The 24,492-nt window shown below is 28.7% G+C and overlaps 1 protein-coding gene across 5 annotated transcripts in view; it reads left to right on the plus strand.

The window, feature by feature from the left end:
• Positions 1 to 24,492, plus strand: part of LOC107450411 (Inverted repeat-binding protein) — a 41,952-nt gene that overhangs the window by 4,659 nt on the left and 12,801 nt on the right. For all 5 annotated transcript variants that reach the window (XM_043051400.2, XM_071186754.1, XM_071186750.1 and 2 more), the window contains exons 3-10: positions 6,099 to 6,203; positions 9,013 to 9,087; positions 9,325 to 9,436; positions 14,497 to 14,590; positions 18,704 to 18,890; positions 20,367 to 20,443; positions 22,506 to 22,686; positions 23,616 to 23,730. In XM_043051400.2, the coding sequence (XP_042907334.1) occupies positions 6,099 to 6,203; positions 9,013 to 9,087; positions 9,325 to 9,436; positions 14,497 to 14,590; positions 18,704 to 18,890; positions 20,367 to 20,443; positions 22,506 to 22,686; positions 23,616 to 23,730 (946 nt within the window). The remainder of the gene's footprint in view (positions 1 to 6,098; positions 6,204 to 9,012; positions 9,088 to 9,324; positions 9,437 to 14,496; positions 14,591 to 18,703; positions 18,891 to 20,366; positions 20,444 to 22,505; positions 22,687 to 23,615; positions 23,731 to 24,492) is intronic.

Here is a 24,492-nt window from a genome sequence, read left to right on the forward strand (position 1 = left end):
TTGCCACAATTTACATGTCAGAAAATAATTTATGCCAAATACAAATTAATAATCATGTATACTCCTTCATTTTGTAATTGTTAAACAAATGCAGGATGTCATATGATGTATCAAAACTGCTCGGTAAGGTTATCATGTTTGATGAAAAAGGTTCTGCCCCTGATGTTAGTTTAATTATGCATAGAATAAAATTTTTTATTGTGCATATAATTTATTATATAAATATATGCAGTGGCCCCCACCGCCCCCCCCCAAGCTTTTGGGCGCATTGTGCTCCCACCTTCCCCCCTGATGGGGGCCCCTGAATATATGGGTGTTCTCGTATTGCATAACTTTTAGAGGACACTCCAATGACTCGTTAATCAGGTTCTTGGTCACAACTCCGAATTACTGGCGATCGATTAGGGCTATAGGTGTAGAGCAGAGCTCTTTACCTATGGAAATCACCATTACCTTGTTTTGAGTCATTGGAGAAGGAAGTACGGCAGTTTCTCCTTTGATTTTCAAATAGATTGGTAGCTTTTAAGTAGGAAACTATTTGTAACTGAAAACTACATTGTTCTAAAAGAAAGCGTCGTAGAAATTTTAAAAAATACTTGTGTTAATGAAATACGAAAAATATTAAGAAAGAGGAAAATATCGTATTAAATTTCTATGCAACTGAGAAAAGGAGGATAGGGAAGGGTCAAGGCATAGAACCGATCTCCTCCCAACTTAGCGTAGTCCCGCAGTGTTAAGACACGGTTCCCAGCAGATCACCGAAGTCATGCATCACTGGCTGCTGTCAGTGTGCGGGTGGGTGACCACTTGGATCAGTCTGCGTAGGGACCGAGGGTGTGCGGTATTGGTCCTCGTTAAACTGTGCTACCGTAAAGTGCTCGACTTCGCGCACAGGTCGTCGGGCTACCGAAGCGGGAGTGCCATCCCCTCCGCAGAGGATCAAAATTTTGATGGCATGTCTTCGGATCATCCTCCGGGATGTTTCCCAGACCATCGCCAATAGCCCATTGTGCAGCTCTAGTGCGACGTAAATTAACAGCAACAACCCAAGTTAGCGTATTCGAGCGTTGCTATCGAAAATATGCTGTATTTTTTGCCTGCATCAAGAATGCTCCCTTAAATGAAACATTCTGTCTCGAAAATTCACCAATCAGGATCTTTTCTACCTACGAATCGGAGATACGTGAAACGTATGCAGTTAGGACGGTCCACAATGGTTTTTACTTTTTTGTTTATGGAAAATACTCCGTTTGCTTAAAAATGTAAGTAATAATATATATAATTTAAAAAATATTGTACTTCTCTTTTATTTTCCCTAAAACTTGTTCTGCTGGAAAACCGCACGCCCGACAGTGCGGTTTAGTGGGAAAAAGAGACGAATTTCAGATTTTAGCTTACTCATTCTAGTTTATTTTTTAAAGATTAGTAGAAAATATTTGGCAGCTATTTCTATGTCCTTTCAATCTCTTTTTCGTCTGTTCAAATTTGGCAGTAGGTTGCATATGTAAACAAATTTAATAAGAAATAAGAATGTCTGTCGGTGCACGATCCTGGAAGGTAATATTGCACTTTCACAATTTGTTTATTATTGTGTAGTAGTAGTTAATATAAACTCAAAAAAATCTGCATTGGAAATATTAAAATCTTTTATTTCTTATAATGGTGTGTAATTTTCATTCCTAACTAATTTCATAATTCCTTATAGAGTTTAATTTGAATGACAGGAAACTGTATTACCTTATAAATTACTTATCCCCGCTTTCCTGAAGTGTATGGAACATTTTCTTTTTGAAACACATAGTAACAAAATGTATCTTTTTGTTTTGAAATTATTTAATTTGGTTCATATTTCGTATACATTTTCTTTGTAAAAATAAATTTATGTTTTATTCAATTCAATTTTGATTTATTTTAAATATATTCTTTAATTTTTAAGCTATGAACATTGCATGTATTATTTGCTTTATATGCATGACTTGTTACTAGAAATTTCTTTTATAATAAATTCAATAAAAATCACAAACTATAGGAAATATTATGCAAGATTATCAACAACATACAAGTCATGAATCAGTTAAGGTATTCGGCTGAGTAAAAATCAGCAATTTTGAGGAAAATTTAGATCTTTTTTTATATTATCTAGTTATTTGACTTTTAGCTCATTAGTTTCTCTAAAAGGATCAAATTTTTGTCTCTAACTTTTAAAAATGCAGTACTAGATATTTTTTCGTTGAGTTACAGGCGAATTGTTTAGCAATTACATTCTTTAAATGCATTTTCGAAAAAAACGTTGATTTTGAGAAAATTTCTCTATGCTAAGTAATATGCATTACAATATANTATATATATTTATATATATATATATAATATATATATATAGAGAGAGAGAATTCTTTGAAATGTTAGATATGTCTTGAATTGAAAGCTAAGGTCTAAGCACCAATATATTATTTTATCAAGCTTTTTTAAAAATCAATATTGAATAATATATATAGCTTTAATTCCTTGTATATTTGAAATGTTTTGAAGATTTCCAGATAAATCAAGAATTTTTTTTTTATAGAGCTATTAGAGTGACATGAAAAATGTGTAGTTTTCAGCTCACATTTACCTTTATTTTCAAAAAAATCTGAAGTTTAAAGTTAAAATAGGTTAATTTTTAAAGCAAAGTTTGAAATTTTAGGATTCGTACTTATTTAAAGTAAAATTTTAATTAAGCATTTTTTTCCTCAGAAAAAAAAAATTCCGTTGCACCCAGTTGGATACCTTAATTTATCTGAAACTCGCTTTCTTTCTTAGTGCAAAGTATTAAATTGTCAAGCTAGGAAAGAATGAATTTTATTTATAACGCGTTCAAAGTTTGTCAAAAAGCTTGCCACAATTGTGGCCTTGGAGGTACTCTTTAATTTCCATTGTTATTCTGCTAACATATGCAGTCTTTTACTCTTCAAAGAAAAATTTACACCTTTTCAAACTTCTGTAAGATCATTTAAACATATTCTTATTATTATCTTCAGTACTTATAGTTGGTTAACAGAGAGCCAACTATAACAAACTCTCCTTTCTAAAATAACTTAACGATATCTCTCCTGTGATATTCTGTTTCCGAGGCGAAATGTGACTATTCTAGATAGACACGCTTGATAATCTAGAAAGTTTTATTAAGATAAGTGGTCAGAAGTCGCCCTCTTATAAGTAGCAAAACTGCTACTTTTTTCTAAGTTTGTTGTGTGTTGTGCAATTTTTAAAAAAAAGTGAGCTGTGCAAGACAAAAAAAGTAGTTATGTAGGTATTCCCGGTTACTATTTTTAAAGTTAATTCAGTAAGGGAACAAGTTTCAAATGAAACTAATTTTTGGAATATGATTGGTGCAAAACTTTGCGGGTATCTTAATGGGCTTAATGAGAGTGCCCTAATGATCAAGTGTTAAGTTAATAAGAATTACATATTACTAATATTTAAAATATCTATTACGAATAATAGCTTATGAAGCAGTGATATTATTTCAAGGGAAAGAAACATATTTTCACTGTAATTCTCGACGTACTTTATTTCTTGAAAGAAAAAAAAGAGAGCATTAAACACTTACACAATTGAAAATATTTGATAATTACCAAGCATTTCTTAAGTTAAATATTTATTATTTTTTTTCCTAATGGCAGGCACTGAATTTGAATCTTTGCCTATACTATGCCAGAATTGTTGCTCATTTCGCGTTACCCAGTGGGCACCTGTGAACCAAAGTCACGGAGGCGAGCAACATTGCCCACGCCACACTGCCAATAACCCATTTATAGGGTGGGCCACATTCACACATCATACACACACACAACAGAGTACAGCACAAAGAGAGAGAGAAACATCCATGCCCAGAGCGGGATTCGAACCTGCAGCCTATGGCTTCGCAGTCAGGCACGCTAACCGCTCGGCCACCTGGCCGGCATAAGTTAAATATATTTAGCGATATATATACTTTTTATATAAATAAGCAAATATATTTGCTGTCGAGAAAGGCAAAATGTAATCCTCCAACTTGGTAAAAAGTTGAAGGCAGGGTTGGGGTTTTGGACAGGACACATCGGTTTTACTGTCTTAAACTGGGAAAAACTGTTCTAAACTGGGTAAAACTGTTCTAAACTGGGTAAAACTGTCCTAAACTGGGTAAAACTGTCTTAAAGTGTCCAAAACCTTCAACTTTGGTAAAAGGTAAAAATTCTATTGGTGTAACCATTGTACACGTAATAGTTACATTTATCAATAAATATTTTATATTTTTTATACAATTTACTATAACTTATTAAAAGAAAATAATATAATAGGAAAAGGTTTATAGTTTTTGAAGTTCCACAATTCATTGAACAACAAAAGTGAATACCTAATCCTTTAAATATAAATATGCTTTTAATACTGATAAATAATATTTTTGCATAAGGATAAATATGGCAATATTAAAATATAATAATTTTTCTTAAAAAAAATACTAAATTTGTTCAAAAATTAACCTTTTATTTTTATTACAATATTTTTTTTAAAAAATTTTATAATTTCTGCATCACAGGATAATAAAAAATACATCTATTAAAAAATTTTTTTTTTTAAATATAACTATATTAGTTTAAATTGAAAATACAAAATAACTGAAAAATGTATTAACAGTTTTGAAGGGCATAACATCAGTTTCAGTTACTGACACTGGTGATGTATCACCACTATGGTAAAAGAATTGAACATGAATGAAATAAAAGTATTCTTGAATAGTACTATAGATAAATAAACCTGTTTATGACGAACCAAGCACTTAGTCCCTAATATTTTAACCTGTATCCTGGCAAGGCCAACTTCAGTTATGTACTATTGAATGACAGGACCAATTGAACTTGATTACTGATTAATCTTCCTTTGTTTAAATTGAAGAGTCAAACAATATTAATAAAACTTTATACTTTTAAAAACGAATATTCTCTTCTAGTATATTTAATTATCAATATGTTATTAGTTCTATGTTTATTTTACCTCTTAAATATTGTTCAGATAAAATTGTGACATAATTTGAGTAAAGGGGTTTTGGACAGTTTTAGACTTAGGGGTTTTGGACAGGACGGTTTAAACCATGGATTAATCCATTCTGTCCTAAACCTTGCTAACCCTGGTTTGAATAAATTTAATATTTAATTACCCCCGATGGGTGACATGGCGACATTGTCACAGAACTTTACAGAGTTCTTGCAAAAAAAATTTCCATTTTGTGAAGTAAAAAGTTTTGCTTTGCCTTTCTGCAGAAATTTGCATTTAGATTTTGAATTGTGCATTTAAATAATCACTTTTTGAAGTGTTCCATTTATGCTGATATCATAAATCCATTTTGATCGTATTTTCTGCTCTTATTGATATTAATTTTCCCATGGGTTTTAGTTATCCCGATATATTTCAGGCGATATAAGAAATTTGAATTACGCATTTGATAATTTACTTTTTAAAGCAATGATTCTATCGATTTTTTTGGCAGTCATTGCTTTTGACTTCCACATAATTTTTACAGCACGATATTTTTTATTTATTGCAGCAATCAAATCTTAGAGCGAAAAGTGCATTTGAATAACTCTTTTCTGAAAGGTCTGATTAACGTGATTTTGTCGTCTATCTGTTTTTTGGTAATTACTGCTATAGATTTCACGATATTTAATTATTTTTTTGATGTGATGATGATTTGCAAAATGAGTTAAAGGAAATAATTAGTGCGTCCCCCCCCACAAAGTTTGAGAATATTGCCCATAATATTAGATTCAAAAAAATATTATATAGTCAATAAGAAAATTACATTGTTTTTTGGTTTTCGGAAACACAGCGTATTTGTTACCTTAAATTAGTAGCTTACATTGTTATTACTGAAAGTATCTTGCAGAAAATACTAGTGCTGAGAGAGTTTTATCTCAGAAATCCCGAAAAAATTCTGCCACTTAGACTTAACTACTTGAATATTTAACTAGAAATAAATTAATTAGATAGATTAAGAATTATTTTTATTAGTAATCAGTTCTATATGAGGTTACTAAAAATTAGTGGTTAAATCCAAGATTTTAACTTTTTCTCTTTTTCAGGGAGGCTCTGCTTATGGTCGAGATGCAATTATTTTTTTGATTGACGCGACATGGGAAATGTTTGAAGAAAATGAAGGAGAAACTCCCTTTCAATTGAGCTTAAAGGTATTTTATATTATTTTTGAATATTGTATATTATTCTTTTAATTAACTTTTGTAAAGAAAAGTAGAAGGAATTGATTAAGGTTACATATTTTTGTAAATGGAGTAAAATTTGAAATAAGATAGTTGTTCTGGCAATTCATTAAGTGTGCTTTTAGTGCAATTTATAGTGCTTTCCAAACCGGTTTATGGGTTTGTCCTCACTGTTGCCAACTGCATTGCAAAACTCCCCCTCATTTGTCACTCAGACTAATGATACACTTTTTAATTCAGTATTTAAACTTCAGAAGTTAAAATCCTCAATTTAAAACTTGCACTCAGCTGGGACAAAGATGACTGATCCGGGATAACCAAGAGCCCAGTTGGTCTAAAGAATTTTTGCTTAGGGCAATTTTCAATTTTCAATGCATTCGGGTGGAGTTTTTAATACGCTTGCATAGTATTAATTTCCAGTGGAATATATTAGTTTTTTGTTTACTCAGACTCTTTGTATATGCTGTTTATATGTTGTATAATTACTTTATTCTAGATGGTTTTAACTATTTTAGAGTATTTTTACTTTTTTGCTTTTAAAGCACTTAACCTAAAAAACCCATCAATGTAGAATGTGGAGCTTCAGCCGAGCAGTGGCCCTTTAAAAAAAATCAGTGTACATTCTACAGTGCAAATGTGCACTGGGGAGTGGCACTCTGGGACTTGACCTTTAAAAAAACGTGCATGTAAGTTACAGCCAGCAGTGGCGTTTAACATCATCAGTGGCATTTAGAAACATCAATGTTGGGTAAATTGGGCAAATGGAAACTTTGCTTCATTTAATTATTGAAAATAAGCCGGTTTCCAAACAGTTATTATTATTATTATTTTTTTTTTGAGCTAAAGAAATGAAGCTTCAAATGAAAAAAACAATGTAATTACAAGGGTTGCCAGGTTATTGTCTCCCTTACAATAGAAAAATAACCGTAAATCCATTTTTTTACTGCTCGAAAAGAGCACCTTGAAATAGATATTTAAGTTATGTTGTTTTTTTTCAATTTTAATATTAGGGTACGATATTTTCTGTTTGCCAATTAAAGATTTAAATGGTCTTGCGTTGAAGCAGAATTTTAGAAAACTGCTTTTTGAAAATTTTTTCTTTTGCTATTAGGACAAAAATGCCAAAAAATCGTAACTTTGAATTTTTCTGTCGCTTGCATTGGCTTTTCAATTGCAAAACAGAATATGTGTAATAAGAGTAACCACAGATTCGCTCATTAAGTATGTATTAAAAGTTAAGAATTACTTTGTGTGGTTGATTTCATGCTATTTAACCAATAAATTTAAAAAATATTATGAAAAAAAGTAATTCTCGAAATTTGAACATAAAATTCAGGAAAACATAAAGAAGTTGTGTAAAACACCATCATGAACATTTATCCAGACACCAAAACACAAAATCTATGATCTTTTTTTCTTTTAAGAATTTTCTTTAGAGGAATAGAATACCCGTGGCAGAATCACCGCGATATTGTTGCAGAACGTTACAGAGTTCTTGCAGAAGGATTTTTCTTTTGAAAGTAAAAAACAATATACTTATCTTTTCTACAGAAATTTACACGTAACATTTGAATCATGCTTTTAGATAATTGCATTTTCGTCAGTTGTTGATATTGATTTTCTCGTGGTTTTTAAATATCCCAAAGTATTTTAGACAAAATGGAAACAATTTGAATCATGCATTTGAGTATTTACTTTTTAAGGCAATAATTCTATTGAATTTTTGGCAGTTGTTGCTATTGATTTTTCCGTTTTTAAATCAGTTTTTTTTTTATATGATATTATTTATTACAACAATATGATCTCGAAATGAAAGATGTGTTTGAGGAGACCGATTCGCATGATTTCGGCATCGATTTTTTACCCACCAATTACTACTACAGATTTCATGATTTTTATTATTTCTTTTATTTTGATGATTATTTACAAATGCAAAGAAGGAAATAATTTGTGCATCCTCCCCTCAACAAATTGCGAGAATATCACCCGTAATATTAAAATAAAATATTATTACATGTTCAATTAAAAAAAATATATATGTTTTTTTTTTAAACACACTGCTTCTCTCATTTTAAATTAGTAACATTTAAGTTTGTTATTATTAAAAGTATCTTGCTGGAAGATATTAGTGCTAGAGAGTTTAGTCGCTGATAACTCGAAAAATTTCTGCCATGAGGAAAAGAATTAAGTTTTTCTAAGCGATAATGCAAATTTTTCAGAAAATATAAACTGCCAATTTTTGTGCAGTATGATTTTTATTTTAAATAAATGTATTGAATTTGGATGAAATAGCTCAGTGAGTAAATATGTTTGGTTCTTTTGCCCTTTCTAAACAGCAAGTTTGATTGTGTTTCAGTCAAAAATCTTGATTTTTTTAAAAATTATTTTATATTGTATCCATTTTTCAATTCCTACTATTGGTTCACACTCTCCCTATATCTTGTTCAAATTTTTAATCGTTAATAAAATACTTTTTAGTCATCTCCACTCAAGTTCAAATACATTTCTTTTAAACTTGTAGTGGATGACAATTAATGTTAATACAGTTTTTTCAAATATCAACTTATTCATTAAATGTAATTAATTAATATTAGTTTTATATGGGAGAAAAATTTTTAATTATTTAATAAAAAGTAAGTAAAATTAAAAAAAATTCTTTGTTGACTTAAGTAGGAATTGATTTTAATTTTTTTTATTGTTATTTGTTTATCTGTAGTTTTAATTTATGCTTTCTATTAATTTCGTTATCCTAACATAAATATATTTTTACTTTGTTTAGTGTGCTCGTACTACCTTAACTAACAAAATCATCTCTAGTCGTAAAGATATCATTGGTGTTGTTTTGTTTGGAACAGTGAGTATTTTATCTGATTATTTAAGATAAGAAAAAAATTACAAAAGTTGAAACTTTTTTCTCCAACAAACTGTATATCGATATTTGATGTAAATACAGGTTTGAAAAATTATGTGAACACTGCTATATTTTTTTATAAAGAATATTTAATGAGTGAATTTTAAGAATATCCATGAATGTTTGTTGTTGTCTATTATTATGCTCTATTGTTATATTTGGTTATAAATATTTTTTTAGGATAAATCAAAAAACTCTAGAAACAACACAGATTTTAAACACATTTATGTGTTTCATGATTTGACTGAACCAGGTGCTGATAGAGTTTTGGAAACGGAAGAGTTGATGACAAGTAATTTTTTAAATAGATTTTGTTTATATATACAGTCAAACCCCGTTAACACGAAATCGTCGGGACCACCGAAATTTTTCGTGTTAACCGAATTTCGTGTTAACCGTTTAGGTAGTGGCGGCATCTAGTCAACAATTATTGAACTACTAAACAATTACTTATATATTACAGTTCTTAAAAGTTACTAATGAAGACATATTGTAAATTTAAGTGAATTTAACATAAAATTAAAAATACTAAAAACAATGAACATTTAAAAATAACTTGAAATTTGGAGAAGAAATAATGAAGTGAATTGAACGCCAAATTACGAATTTATTTATCCGTTACGGAATCAAGGTTGAAAAAAGTCAGTTATTGACTTCTGTTTTAATTTCTTAAGATAACACTTATTAATAAAGTCATTTATATGTTCTAAGTTATCTAATGCATCCATAGCATTTTCTTGTTGCATGAGGAAACGATTAATTACTTTCATTGCACATGTCGCCTCATTTAAAGTAACTGGATTTTCTTGTTCAATATCGGACTCTTCATCAGTTGTATCCATGTCGACATCATCATTTTTCGCCGATAGTTCAGCGATTATGTCTTGATCGGTGGTTATATCCGATGTTAGCAAATCTTCGTCTATAGTGGTGTAGTCTTTGAACAAAGGGGCTGATAGAATCCCGCGTTTTTCCGCTTCTTCGATCAAATTAGTCAACGTTTCTGGTTCTGCTTCACTTATTTCTTGAAGATTCATTTCTTTTCCATCTGTGAACCCACCGCACTTGAAACTGTTTATAATTGTTTCAGAAGAAACATTGTTCCAAGCACATTTTAAGTATCTCATTGCGTCTAATAGATTTACAGAAAATGTAATTTTATTATCAAAGCAATGGATCATCTTGCGTACCATTTCTTTTCTGTATTGCACCTTCAAGCTATGAATGATACCTTGATCGCACGGCTGAAGTTTTGCTGTGGTGTTAGGAGGTAAAAAAACACATTTAATCGCTTTTAGTCCGTGAATATCATTATGAGCACTACAATTGTCAAGCATCAAACAAATATTTCTTTTTTCCCGAAATAGTTTCCTGTCCAAGTCTGTTAACCATTTCTTAAAAAGCATTTTATTCATCCAGGCTTTCTTATTTGAAGCATATACAACGGGTAAAGTTTTTAAGTTCTTAAAACAACGTGGGTTCGCTGATTTACCTACGACAAACAAGGGCAATTTTTCGGTCCCATCCATATTACAAGCGACCAAAACAGTAATTCTCTCTTTAGAGCATTTTCCGCNTATATATATATACCCAGTAGCAGAAAGTGCCTAAAACTGTGACGTACTTCGCAGAACAAACAAAGTCCTGCAGAACAATTTGTATCTTGAATGACTGACAGCATTTTCATGCAAAACGCGACCACTTGCCTCCGGTAGTGTTGCAGAACAATCCTCAACCCTAATCTCATACATTCTTCTGTAGACCTGAAGGTTTAAAATCTTCCCCTCATAATTTTGCAGAACATTTCCTCCCCCCTCAGTCAGAAAGTATGTTTCAAGGAGTTTCTCTGCCAGATTTGCCTGCTAGCTCCAAAAGACTACGCTCTGTCTTAAATAATTCTGAGCTTTCCATATTTTCTTCAGATGCAATGCAAATGATAATCTGCATTAATTCCACGTTGGAGCAGTATAAAATATATTTTGAAAAAGTGGAAAACATTGATATTGTCATTAAACGAATGAAAATTCTCTTTCTCTGATCACTTGCCCAGGAATGATGTTGCTTTAGAAGAAGAACATTTGACACCCTGCACAAATTACAGCTCAGTAATCTATCTTTGCCATTCTGAGGAAGAAGTTAATGAATTAGCTTTTGGCTGTAACATTTTTATAAAATGAGTGTATCAGTTTTTAGCAGACATCAGGAGAAATCGATCACCATTTTTATGAATAGAGTTTCTAAAGCAAGCGGTAAAAAAAATTCAATTCAAAGATTTCCAATTTCATAAAGTTTTACTTTTATATTTTTCATTCCCATTTCAGAAGCAATTTGTGAATTGTGGGGATCCACGATTGACAGAATTGTTTCTAAAACACCAAATGCTTTTGATGGAGATGAAGTTGTTGGAATAACAGACTATCGAATGTTTGTGTGTGCAAATGGTGCACCATCTGGGCACTTGTCCCTTCGAAAGAGTTTTAAGGCAACCCTTATTTTAATGTTCGGACCTTCTTATAATAGGCATTTTATTAATAATTCATCATCATCATCGTCATTAACAAAATTTTGTACTTCAAAAGTGATTGAAAAAGTAACAATTCAAGAATGTTTACCTTGGTTTAAAAAAGAATGTAGTGTATCTGAGTATGATCCTGTATTTTAATAAGTGAAAATGTAGTATTTTAATGTAATGTGTTGACTTTTTTTCACATTTGAAATGCTTGCAGAACATTTGAAAATATTCTGCTTATGGGTATGTATATATATATGTAACACAATAAAGAGAAAAAGGATGAAAAAAAAGGAAAGAAGTTAAGAAAAATAATAGTTTTTTTAAAAAAAAAAATTTTTAAATATTTTTTTAAAAATATTTTATTTTATTTTTGTAATTTTTCTTTTCATAAATCTTTATATTTTCCATGTTTTCTCTATATTTTTAACTTAACTCAATCAAAAATATAAAGACAAAACACATTGATGTAAAATATCAATTTATTAGAAATGTGCTAGAACAAAATTTATTCAAATTTAAACATATTAGTAGTAAAGACAACTTAGCTGACTTTCTCGTGAAACTGTTAAGTGAAGAAATTTCCTTTTTTTTAAAAATCATCTTTACAAAGTATTTATACTTCTTATTATGACTATAACTGTGTATATAGCTAGGGATGTGACTGATATTCGATACTCTGCCTATTCTGACCTTTTGCCAAATATTTGGCAAAGTATTTTTCAATAAATTTCTATTTCCTTTTGAATAGTCTAAAGAATGATTTGAAATTGTATTTTTTACTATACATTACACATATTAAGTTTTTACTCGTACTAACAAGGGAAACTAGGGAAGTGTGACTCGCCAATTTTGAAATAAACTAGTGGAATGTATGCATTATGAGGAAAACTAGTGGGATGTATGCCTTATGAGGAAAACTAGTGGGATGTATGCCTTATGAGGAATAATTTTAGGGGACAACATTCGTTTTGGCTCATAGAAGGTCCTATGAGAGATAAAAAAATAATTCAATATGTAGAAAAATCGGTATTTTATGTTAACTAATATGCTATGTTACGTAAATTTGAAAAATTAGATTTTTTTAATTTCAAATTTCCCACCGAAAAAACTGGAAAATATTTTTAAAAATGCAATTTAATTTTATGCAATCACATAAATTATTCCAGATTTTTTTGCAAGATCTAACAATATGAAAAAAATTAATTTTTTATAAATCACATTTTTGGATGTTACATAACCTATACTCACAAAAAATTCCAACAGTTTGGGAAAATGCGTTACAAGTTATAATTGTTCAGATGGTCATATAAAAGTTTTTTTTGTGCTATGGCATTTTTACCTCCGTATCCAATTACAAACAATAAAATACTTTTTTGAAAGTTTTTTTTTACTAAAATTAGAATAATCGCTTAAAAGCATTTTAGTTTCTTTAGGTTTAAGAATTAGAAGCAAATTTTACTTTGGTTTTGATCTAGCTTTTTCTTCTTTTTTTTTAAAAAAAACTTTCATTTTTAACAATGCTTTTATTATTACACGACAGTTATGAGGGCTTCTATTAGACTTTATTCCTTCTTACTTCTTTTCTTCTTCTTGAAAATACAGCAATTCAATACCTCAGTTATTCAGCTTTAAAATGTTCTTTAAAAAATTAATATCAATTTAATTTTTACTGTTTCGCTTTTGTATATAATCTTTTGTTCTTATGGGCAATTTAATGATAGTGCAACATTTTCAAAAGTGTTTCTTATGGATTATATTTCTTTTATCATTTTATGGATTCTTTTCCCCCCTCCCAGAAAATATTACAGTAGGGAACCGATTATCGGGAACAGTCGTGACCATCGCTATTCTGGATCGCTACAAAAAGCCGTTTTTTTATTGTTAAACCCAACTAAAAAAAAAAAACAATTTGGAAATAATCTTAAAAATAAGAAAAAACGATGAAGTAATACACTAATGATTATTTCCCAAAGGATGGTAAGATAAACATCTTTAAAAAAAGAAAGAAAAATTGTAAAATCTTATGAGGAAAAAAATTTAATTTTTTAAAAAATGGCGAAAAAATTTATCAAATTTTGTTCTGGCTTTTTGGTTTTCCGGTTTTTTGATTTCCGGATAACTGGTTCTGTACTGTACTTTTTAACATTAATTTTTTAATGAGGATTTTTTTTCAACTTTAAAACTTAATTTTTTTTTATTAGTTAGTCAATTTTTGTTTATTTTAAACACTTCCAATAGATAACTATTAAAGTTTTTTCCCCTTTTCCCCATGCCAATAAAATAGCTAAGTTTTTGGGTACAATAGACTGCTAGTCTATGTGTCTTCCTTCTCTGCGCTGCCTGTACCTCTAAATCTAATCTAAAATAGCTAAGTTTTGATTAATTTTTAATTATGACTAAATATTAGAGGGACCAGAAAGTAATGTCATTTCAGTGCATTTGATATTTGTTTTCAAGATTTTGTTTTTAATCAATAATGTATTCACCCTCGTTATCAACAACCTTTCAATGGCGGATCTAAGAAAATGAATTGGTTTTAAGAGTAATGAATATTTAATGCACCAAAATCAAATTACTTCCGATCTCTCTAATACTTATTAATGATATTTTAATATATTCCGTGGCTTTTCAGCTGCAGAATATTCGGTATTGGGCCAATTTTTTGTTGTTGTCCAAAAGGTTGGGTATGTGGCCTATTTACTATTCGTTACATCCCTATATATAACTAATATATGTGCTAGTTAGATTATAATCATCACATATTTGAAACTAACATACCTTATTCGAAACATTTATCTTTAATTTAACACAATGTTTTTTTTATTTTATTTTCTTTATAGTGGATTGTCAAAACTTCACTGATAAATTTGGCCATTCCTATGATTTTTCTTTAGCTGATGCATTGTGGGTGTGTAGCATAATGTTTGCTAACTGGTAATCATATTTTAATTTATTATTTATGTATGAATTTATTTATTGATTCTTGAAATATTTCTAATTTTCTCGTTTGTTTTCAACACCATTCCTAAAAGGGAAATTGGAAGTCGTTATGGAGAAATCTTCAGAGGAAGGCATTGGCCCACAAATTGGGATGTCTGGCCAACTATGATGATGATGTTTTATACAGAAAAATTTGTATTTTACACTATTAATACTGTACATAGGAGGGAAGAAGTGCTACTCTTCAAGGCAGATTCTCGTCTTATTAAAAATATAATACTTTATAATTTTGGTTTTGCATATTTGTAAATTTTGCTAGTTTCTGTGGAATAAGGCTTTTCTGTAAGAATTATATCCAAAGGAAGGTCGAGAATGAATTTAAGCTTCAGTTGGTCTGATATTCAATGCCAATTTTATCTTAAAAATATATATAATATTTTTCATTATTGCAGTTTTGCCTTTTTGAAAATTTTGCTAGTTACTTGGAATGAGTCTTTTCTGTAAGAATTATATCCAAATGAAAGTTGGGAATGAATTTAAACTTAGGAGTTGGCATAATAATTATTAAACATTTGGTTTTCAATAATATTGTGGAAGTGATAAAAGAAATCACCTAGAAGCCTAAATTACCATAAATGAAGAAAAGGAGGTGAAGTATGAAAAAAAGTCAGCCTGTCTGAAAAAAAAACTTTAGCATAAAAAACTTTAATAACAAAAAATAGAGATTTAAAACTGAGTGAAGATAATATTAAAAAGAATAATGACTGACAATAAAAATCAAAAGCTTTATAAAATAAAACTAAAAACGATGTAGAAAATATATAATTTGTTTTTATAATGTTGGAGGGTTGCAAAGTTCAAATAAGTGTATTTAGAGAGAACATGCCATTAAAAATTACCTCTCTTTCTTTGCTCAGTTGTATATGAATGTATTTCATGTTTTCACCATATACTTTGCTTTGCTTAAAATATATTTTTTTTTATTTTTGGTGCTCATTCAAAGTATTAAGTTTTGATTAATGCTGTGATTTTAACTATGTTATTGTTTTTAAATGTTAGTTAGTATATATCAATATTAAATAAAGACTTAAAATAATTTATTTTTTCATTGATGCGTTCCGATTTATTCTTATTTACTCTTCATTGGGTAACTAATTGGGAAATAACCCACTTCCCGGTTTTTAAAATTTTATTATGTTGAGCTTGAACAAAAATAACCATGATTTTATTTATTTAGTGTATAGTTTGAAGTTAATTTTAAAAATTTTAGTAAGAAATGTTTATTTTATCTTTATTATTGCTTTTAAATAGTTTTAGTAGTTTTAGTAATAGTATAGATAGTAGTAAATAGTATAGATAGTAAATAGTATAGATAGTATTTATCAAACTTAAAGAAAGAGCTTAAAATAATTTATTTTTTCATTGATGTATTCTGATCTATTCTGATTATCTCTTCATTGGGTAACTAATAGAGAATCTATATACAATCAGACCTCAATATAAGGTCATCCGCATATAAGGCCACTTTTCCAAAGTCTCGGTTCACTGAATAGGAATTCTTTGCTACAGATTATCGGATATATGGTCAAGTTTTAAAAATCAATATCGCTTATAAGGTCATTTTTATCTGAGGCGAGGGAAGCTCTTTTCTAACAAAAGCCTATTTAACTTCCTTACAAGGCAATTACCCGTCTTGAGTTCTAAGAAAATGTTGCAGCCAATGAATAAGCTACAATTTCTGAAATTGTTTCTCAAGTTGTGGATAGTAATTACAATGGCAGTGATCCTGAGACTGTAGCTGTAACCCAACATTTATTGCATTGAAGGCTTCCTTCAATGCAATAAATGTCAAACGAAATTTTTTTTTCAAACCATGAACATTTCTGATTTTAATAGTCATTAAATTTCCTACTTATTTTAACGTTTTAAGATTGTCAAAGACAGGACTATCACAGACAAAGATGTTTACGCTGTTAAAGATGTTACGATGTTACGCCCCTATGATTGCTTCACAATTATTGTCGTTTAAAAAAATAAAAGTTATTGACTTAAATATTTAATTTATTGCTGATCGTTTTCGTTTGTATTCCCATTTTTAAAAAGTCATAATGTGTACTATTTATGTGCTTAGTTACGAACTACTAATGAATCAGTTAAAAAGTCACCCCACTTATAAGGTCACTTTTGCGATGTCTCTTAGGGTGACCTTATATCGAGGTCTGACTGTAATAGGGATTTCAGATTTGATTAAAGCCTTGTATATTTGAAATGATACTGCTAAATCGAATAAATATACACCATCAGTTTATTTGTGAAAATTAAATTAAGTGAATCAAAAGAAAATTTAGAATATTTTCTTTTCCATCCTCTTTAACAGTTGAAAAGACCTCATACAGTGATTCTTAACCTTTTTTTTTGTTGCAGCACATTTTTAACACTTTCAAAACTTGACAGAACACAAGGTAAAAAATAAGTTTAAAAAAAAAACAGTTGTTTATTTACCTATTAAACATTGTGTAAAATAGTTTATGATAATAATTTTGAATTTGTTTTAACTATTTTTAATTGCTAGCTTTTATTTCCTTTTAAAATTTAATATTCAGCTTTCTTTTTTGTTAATTTATGATTTTAATAGTCATTAAATTTCCTACTTATTTTAACGTTCTAAGATTGTCAAAGACAGGACTATCACAGACAAAGATGTTTACGCTGTTAAAGATGTTATGCCCCTACGATTGCTTCACAATTATTGTCGTTTCTAGGCGGAAAACATTTTTTCTACTAAAGTTAAAATTATTCACTTAACATCTATGTAATAAAAGAAATTCTGTTTGCTTACTCTTGTGCCTCCCACATCCAAATCTTATTATCTATTAGTATTATAAATATTTAGACCTATTGATAAGCAGAAGTAATTTTTCTAAGTATTTTTCTACTAAGTATTTTTCTAAGTAATTTTTCTACTATTCTCTTAGTTTTAAACTAAAAAGTGAATAAAAACGTAGTAATAGGAAAATAACTTTAAAGGAAAATAACTTTAAATTAGGGTTACAAAAATCTTTATACAAAAACAATTCCTTTATGACTTTCATTAGTTTTATGCTGATGACAACCAAAACAATATGGAAATAAATGAGGTGAAACTGGACACTACCTCGTGATTTTCAGGCCAATAAAAATGCACGAACAACAATGTAAAGCTGGTACACCATCATTAAACATACCCAAAACAAAATAAAAATTTCAACAAACTTAAGCTGGTAAGTTTAGTTGTAACAATTCAGCAGACAGCATTATTAAAAATTATTACTTTTTCACACTCATGTGTTCTCAATTTTGCTTGGCTGTTTTGTACGTTATTAACCGCAAGTCTTCTGTGATTGGCTATGTGTTATCATTTCACTATCATCTTACATTATATAAAGATAAATATATATGTGTTATATATAATATTACATATATATATACATACTTTTCTTTAATTTAAACTTTACTCACAATAAAAAAACATAATTTTTGCCATATCATATCTAAAATTTGGTGGCGCACTTTAAGAGGATGCCAACCGTGGAAGAAAATTTCCGTAGCAAATTCTCTTTCTCCTTTCTGACTAATTTAAAAATATAAAGTGTAGAAAAAGAGAGTTCAGACAAAACTAGAGTAAGCCACAAAGTTTCAAATACTAAAAAAATAAATAAATTTAAAATATAAAAATGAAAATAAATTAGGAGCTAATAATTTAGGATTACGCAATGGAGAAGTTCTCTTCTAATAATTTGTTTCCATTTTTTTCAATTTTTTCAATTTTGTTCATATTTTTTTCAGCAATTGAAACTTCATGACTTACTCTAGGTTTGCCTGAACTCACTTTTTCTTTCTTTTAAATTAATAATGAAGGAGAAAGTAAACTTTGGACTAAAATTTTCTTATGTGGTATGGCATGCTCTTAAGAATTTGGCAGCACACAGAAGTGCCGTGGCACAGTGGTTGAAAATCACTTCCTCATAATAACAAATGACAGATGCTGTGGGCCTTTTCTAGTTAAAGTCCTTGATCTTTTCATAATTTCTTTGCAACAATCAATCTAATCCTGTATTTCCTTTTCAGTAAGTACACTTTAGCACACAGAAGAATCCTACTTTTCACTTCTACTGATGATCCCCATGGTAGCAACCCTACTCTACAACTGCAGGCTCGTACAAAAGCTAAAGATTTACACGAGAGCAGCATTGACATTGACGTAATGCATATCAAAAGACAAAATACAATCTTTGATCCATCAAAGTTTTACAAGGTATCTGATAATTTTTCTTTCATTGCATCATTGGCAGTAGTTTTTAAAAAATGCTTAAAGGTGCTTATTTTTTATTTTAATTTTTTAAAAGTTCTTAAAGGTGCTTTTTTTGGAGAGGAGTTTGTAAGAAGTACTTAATCTCTCAAAATAAGATTTTTCTTTGCCGTGTTGATCGTCGTCATAAAGTTAAAAAAAAGCCATATTTTCACAATTTTTCCTGCAATATTTATTAGAAACTAGTTATTTTATCATAATTACGTAAAGTCTTTGAAAATATTTTTGCATTTTGTTGATTTTATGTGTATAAATGAAGAACTTTAAATAATAGGAAGGAATAATTTTTATTACTGCACAGATCCTAATTATAATTTTTTTTTTTTGATTAAAAATATTTTTTGAGTGCTTAAAAAGTGCTTATTCTTTGTTCAAAAGTCTAGCTCTGCACTCTGATTGAAGTGCTTAGAGAATTTTGAGATGAACCCCACTTTTTCTAAATGCAGGAAGATTTTTACCCATGATACTCTCCATGTAATGTAAATGCGGGTTAGTTCCATCCGAAAAGTCCTCCACAAAGGCGAATTTCTCCCAATACTTGATCCAGGAGTTACCATGTCTTCTGGATTAGGTTCAAAACTACAGAGTTGAACATTGATAGTAGTAAATCCAAAATTGGGCCAGCAGCTCAGCAACGGTTATTAAATAAAATATGAGCTAAAATATGGGAGGGATGTGGCAGCAATCTGAAAAATCTGGTCCCACTAGTTTAGTGGATAGCACTCACAAATTAAAACCTTTTAATGTTTGCTTGCACATTTCACTTTCTCTATAGAAATTTTAAAGCAAATCAGAAATATTCTGTAAAAAATTAGAAAACTCTTTTTTCAAAGATGATTCTATGCAAAAGTAATTTTTAATAATTATTTGATTCAGTAATAGTGAAAAGGATTTTAAATAGTAAGATATTCTAATCTTTTTACGGAATGAAAAACTATATAATTATGAATGAAAAATTGCATATTTTAAAGAAATCAGTCAAATAGTTTTATGGCATAAAAACTTTAAAATATGATCTTCTTATAATTGTACAATTCTTAAACCAATATTATTGTTTTAAATTTCTTTTTTTTTTAATTCCTACTATTAGTTCAGACACTCCCTTTATTTTGTTCAAATTTTCAATCGTTAATAAAATACTTTTTATTCATCCACTCAAATTCAAATACATTTTTTTCAAATTTGTAGTGGAAGACACTTGATGTTAATTCAGATTTTTTTCCAAATATTAATTCATTAATTAAATTAAATTCATTAATTTTAGTTTCATATGGTAGAAATTTTTTTTAATTATTTAATAAAAAGTAACTAAAATAAAATTTTTCTCTGTTGACCTAAATAGGAATTGACTTAAATTCTTTTTTATATTACTTGTTTTTGTTGGTTTTATTCATAAATTTTTTTTCATTAATAACATTTTAGGACATAGCTTTGACTGCTGAGGATGAAGAATATAAATTTCCTGATGCTTCTGATAAGTTTGATGATTTGTTAACAAGGTGAATCATGCTTCTTAATCAACTCATTTTGTGAAACATAAATTTCTGAATATATAATTACTGTTGAATGGGTTTCAATCTGTCTTTTTTTGTGAAGAAAAAAAAATCTAAAACCATATCTTATAACGGGTTTTAAAATTATGAATTACAAGCATCATTAAATCCATTTTTTTAAAGAAAAGGTTTTGTAAAAATTCAAATTCATTTGGACAATAATTATTAACTTTTCCACAGTTAACAAGCTTACTGCGCTTCCTTTGCCTTACTATACTGCTGAGACTTGAATCTTCTTCATTTAGAAAACTTCTTCATTTACTTATCTAAAGATAAGCTCTCCTGCTTTGCTCAGATGATGACATCTTGAATTTTTGCTGTGCCTCAGCATGATCCATCTTGTAGGTCATTGATTAATACTAAATATAATACATAGTACAAAAAAATATTTATCTTTTATTTCAGGCTTATTTGAGCTAATTGAGTAAAAAACTATATTTGAATAATTATGCTATTAATTCTTGGAATAAGGAATAAAAGTTGAAAATGCCTAAAAGCTTCTGCATTTTCTGTAATTTTTTTATAAGTTTTCTGTATTTTTTTTAAACAAAAATGTTTTTTCAGGTTTTATTTTTTAAATTTAAGTTTGAAGTTGTTAACAAACTCTGCTGTATGTAGGGTAGGCTAGTGTTTTAACAGCTTTATCTGATTTTAATCACAGTAAAGATAATTAGTTATTTTAAATATGAAACAAATATAAATAAATGTACAGATGAGGTTAAAAGTGATCAATCTTTTATGTAAATTATTTTGACATTAAGCCCCTTTTTGTTTTTGACAATTACAGTCAAAACTTCTAAATTTTGTGTAGAAAATCATAATCTATTATAAATATTAAATAATTATGAATGAAAATATGTAAAGTTGTAATTAATCTAGTTTGTTAAATTTAAAAAAAAAAAAATAACACTCCAAAGTTAACATTGATTAGGAAATTTGTTCGACAAACTGTACTAATCATTGAAGATAACTTAAACACCTGAATTGATTGATTTAAAAAAAAGGCACTAATTTGATCTTTTATAAATATTAAATAATTATAAATTAAAATATGTAAAGTTGCAATTTACCTAGTTTGTTATTTTTTTTAAAAAAATAGCTCACTTAAATTGACATTGATTAGAAAGTTTGTTCTACAAACTGTACTAATTATTGAAGATAATTTAAACACTTGAATTGATTGATTTAAAAAAAAAGGTAATAATTTGATTTTAACTCATTGATTATTTAACATTATTGATATTTTAACATTTGATTTTAATATTCATATTTTTGTACGTTATCAGGGAATATATATTATAATCATGATTTATGGATAATGTCTATGTACGTATAAGTATTAAATACAAATATTGAGAATCAAAAAGTATTTCTCAATTGAGATCAGACAATTATTGATGACCACTTTAGTTTTACTTGAGCTAAAATATCCGTCTAAATTGTGGAATTAAGGACTTAAAACCAATATTTAGAATAACAGTTAACATCTCACAGTTATTATCTGCAATATGAAATGAATAGTTATAATATATCAAATAATAATGATATTAAGGTATAAATAGTACCATGTTTTTTTGAAGGAAAAAAAAACAGTTAATTGGAAAAATTTTGGCTATATTTTTTATAAATAATGTTTAATATGAATCAAATTTTTATAATGCAATTATGCACTGACTTTTAATAAAACCTCTCCACTGACAAAAAAGAAACTTTTCCTAGTTTTTGACAATTCTTATCAAAAATTTGGCAAAAATTGTCAAAAACTTGAGTAAGTTTCTTTTTTGTCAGTGGAGAGGTTTTATTAAGTTATGGTCTTTCGTATTAAGGTCTTTGGTTTTTTGTAATTGGTCTTTTATATTAAGTTTTGATTTCAAAAGTTTTTGATGTGCAGTGTCAAAAACCAGTTTTTGATGTCAAGAAAATTAGCCGTACTTACTAAACTGTTAAATTAAAATTAATTGTTCAAAATACTTAACAATTATTTCTTTATTTTATTTCATCCTATCAGAGTGCGATGTAAAGATCACAGAAAGAGGCCAATGGGAAGCTTGCATTTTACTCTTGGTAGTGATGTAAAAATCGCCTTTAAAATGTACAAACTTGTGGCTCCTACTTCTAAATCTGTTCCAGTAAAATTGGCCAAAGAAACTAATGCTGAGCTTGTCTCTGTTACAAATACATTCCTAGGTGTAAGTTTTTATTATTTTTGTTTATTTCAGAAGATAGATTTTAAATATGATGTTTTATGTTGATGATTATTGTAAACTCTCAAAATATTTATTCCTCCATTTCATTGTATGTTTTTTAAAATATTAATTTGTTTTTAATAACTAATTTGTTTAACATCTGTTAAACGTAACATTCACTAAACCAAACTAATTTGAGGTGTGGTCTTTTGTATTGACTGCATTTATTTTATTTATACCTGGCATATTACTTTGTTTTTGTTAGATGTATTTAAAATAGTCCCACATTCAAACAGCTTTAAGTCTAGTTAATTGGTAGTAAGATTCTCATAAGCTTTGCACTAGTTAAGGTGACGTATTTTGTTCATGATGCTGTATTGGCTAAATGATAATATAATTCAATAAAAGAAGTGACAAACAAAATCAATTTGGTTTGATAAAGCCTAATAACTGTAATATTTTTCTTAAAAATACAACTTTTTAATCTGTATTATTTAGCACTTAAATATTTTTATTTACATTCATTTATAGCACATTCAAGTGCTTTATTCAATGTTACATTTCAAAATCAATATTCTGTATTACAAAAATTCTGTATAAATCCCCTTAATATTGACCCATAATATTCAAATTGAGCCATGTATTATATAAACCAGTACTTGTATACCCTACCAGAGGAAATAATTATAGGCGTATTAGGGGGCCTACACTATGGCACTATAGGTTACTATGCATGTATTTAATAATAGTGTGTTGAATAGCGTGTGAAATGAAGAAATTTGATGTCAATATTCTGATTATTGATTCTGATATATTTTTGATTATTTTACAATTTAAAATAATCAAAAATATAATAATAAAAAGATGTTGCACTCTAATTGCTTTCCTTGAAGTGGTCATGAAATTATTAATGATTTTAGTCTGCTTTTTAGGATACTGGTGAAATTTTATTACTATCAGATTTAAAGAAATATCAAGAATATGGTGGAAGGAAAATTTACATGTCTGATGACGAGGTGAAGCAGATTCGCTATTTTGATGATCCAGGTGAATTAATTTACTCATTTAACAATAACAGCTGTCAAAATGATTGCCTTAAAGTACATTTTTTTTTCAATTTCTACTATTAGTTCAAAAATCTCACTATATCTTGTTCAAATTTTCAATCATTATTAAATACATTTTATTCATCCATTTAAGTTCAAATACATTGCTATACTTCGTTTCACCTTAAGTTGGCTCTGAAGAGAAAGGCAGGTAGACCGGATTGCAGCCGTTGTCATGGAAACTGTGTTGCTCTAAGATAGTTGGGGGCATGAGGTAGCAAAAACAGAGAGAAAGTGGCTAATATTGGCATTAAAGAAAGCAAAGCGCCGATTTAAATATGTATTTTTTTTAACCAAGAATCTTACTAAGATTTTGAGCAAAATACAGAAAAGAACAAGATTTTTTTAGAGCATTTATAATAATGATTGATTTGAGATATTAATTGTAAGCTGATTTCTTATTATATTTTTCTAACAATAGATGTTCCTNTTGGGGGCATGAGGTAGCAAAAACAGAGAGAAAGTGGCTAATATTGGCATTAAAGAAAGCAAAGCGCCGATTTAAATATGTATTTTTTTTAACCAAGAATCTTACTAAGATTTTGAGCAAAATACAGAAAAGAACAAGATTTTTTTAGAGCATATTTAATAATGATTGATTTGAGATATTAATTGTAAGCTGATTTCTTATTATATTTTATGATTTTTAAAAAAACAGATTTTTTTATTAATAATATTTAACTAAACAAAACTAATTTTAAGC

The sequence above is a fragment of the Parasteatoda tepidariorum genome, chromosome 1 (assembly GCF_043381705.1).
Source record: "Parasteatoda tepidariorum isolate YZ-2023 chromosome 1, CAS_Ptep_4.0, whole genome shotgun sequence".
Lineage (NCBI taxonomy): Eukaryota > Metazoa > Arthropoda > Arachnida > Araneae > Theridiidae > Parasteatoda > Parasteatoda tepidariorum.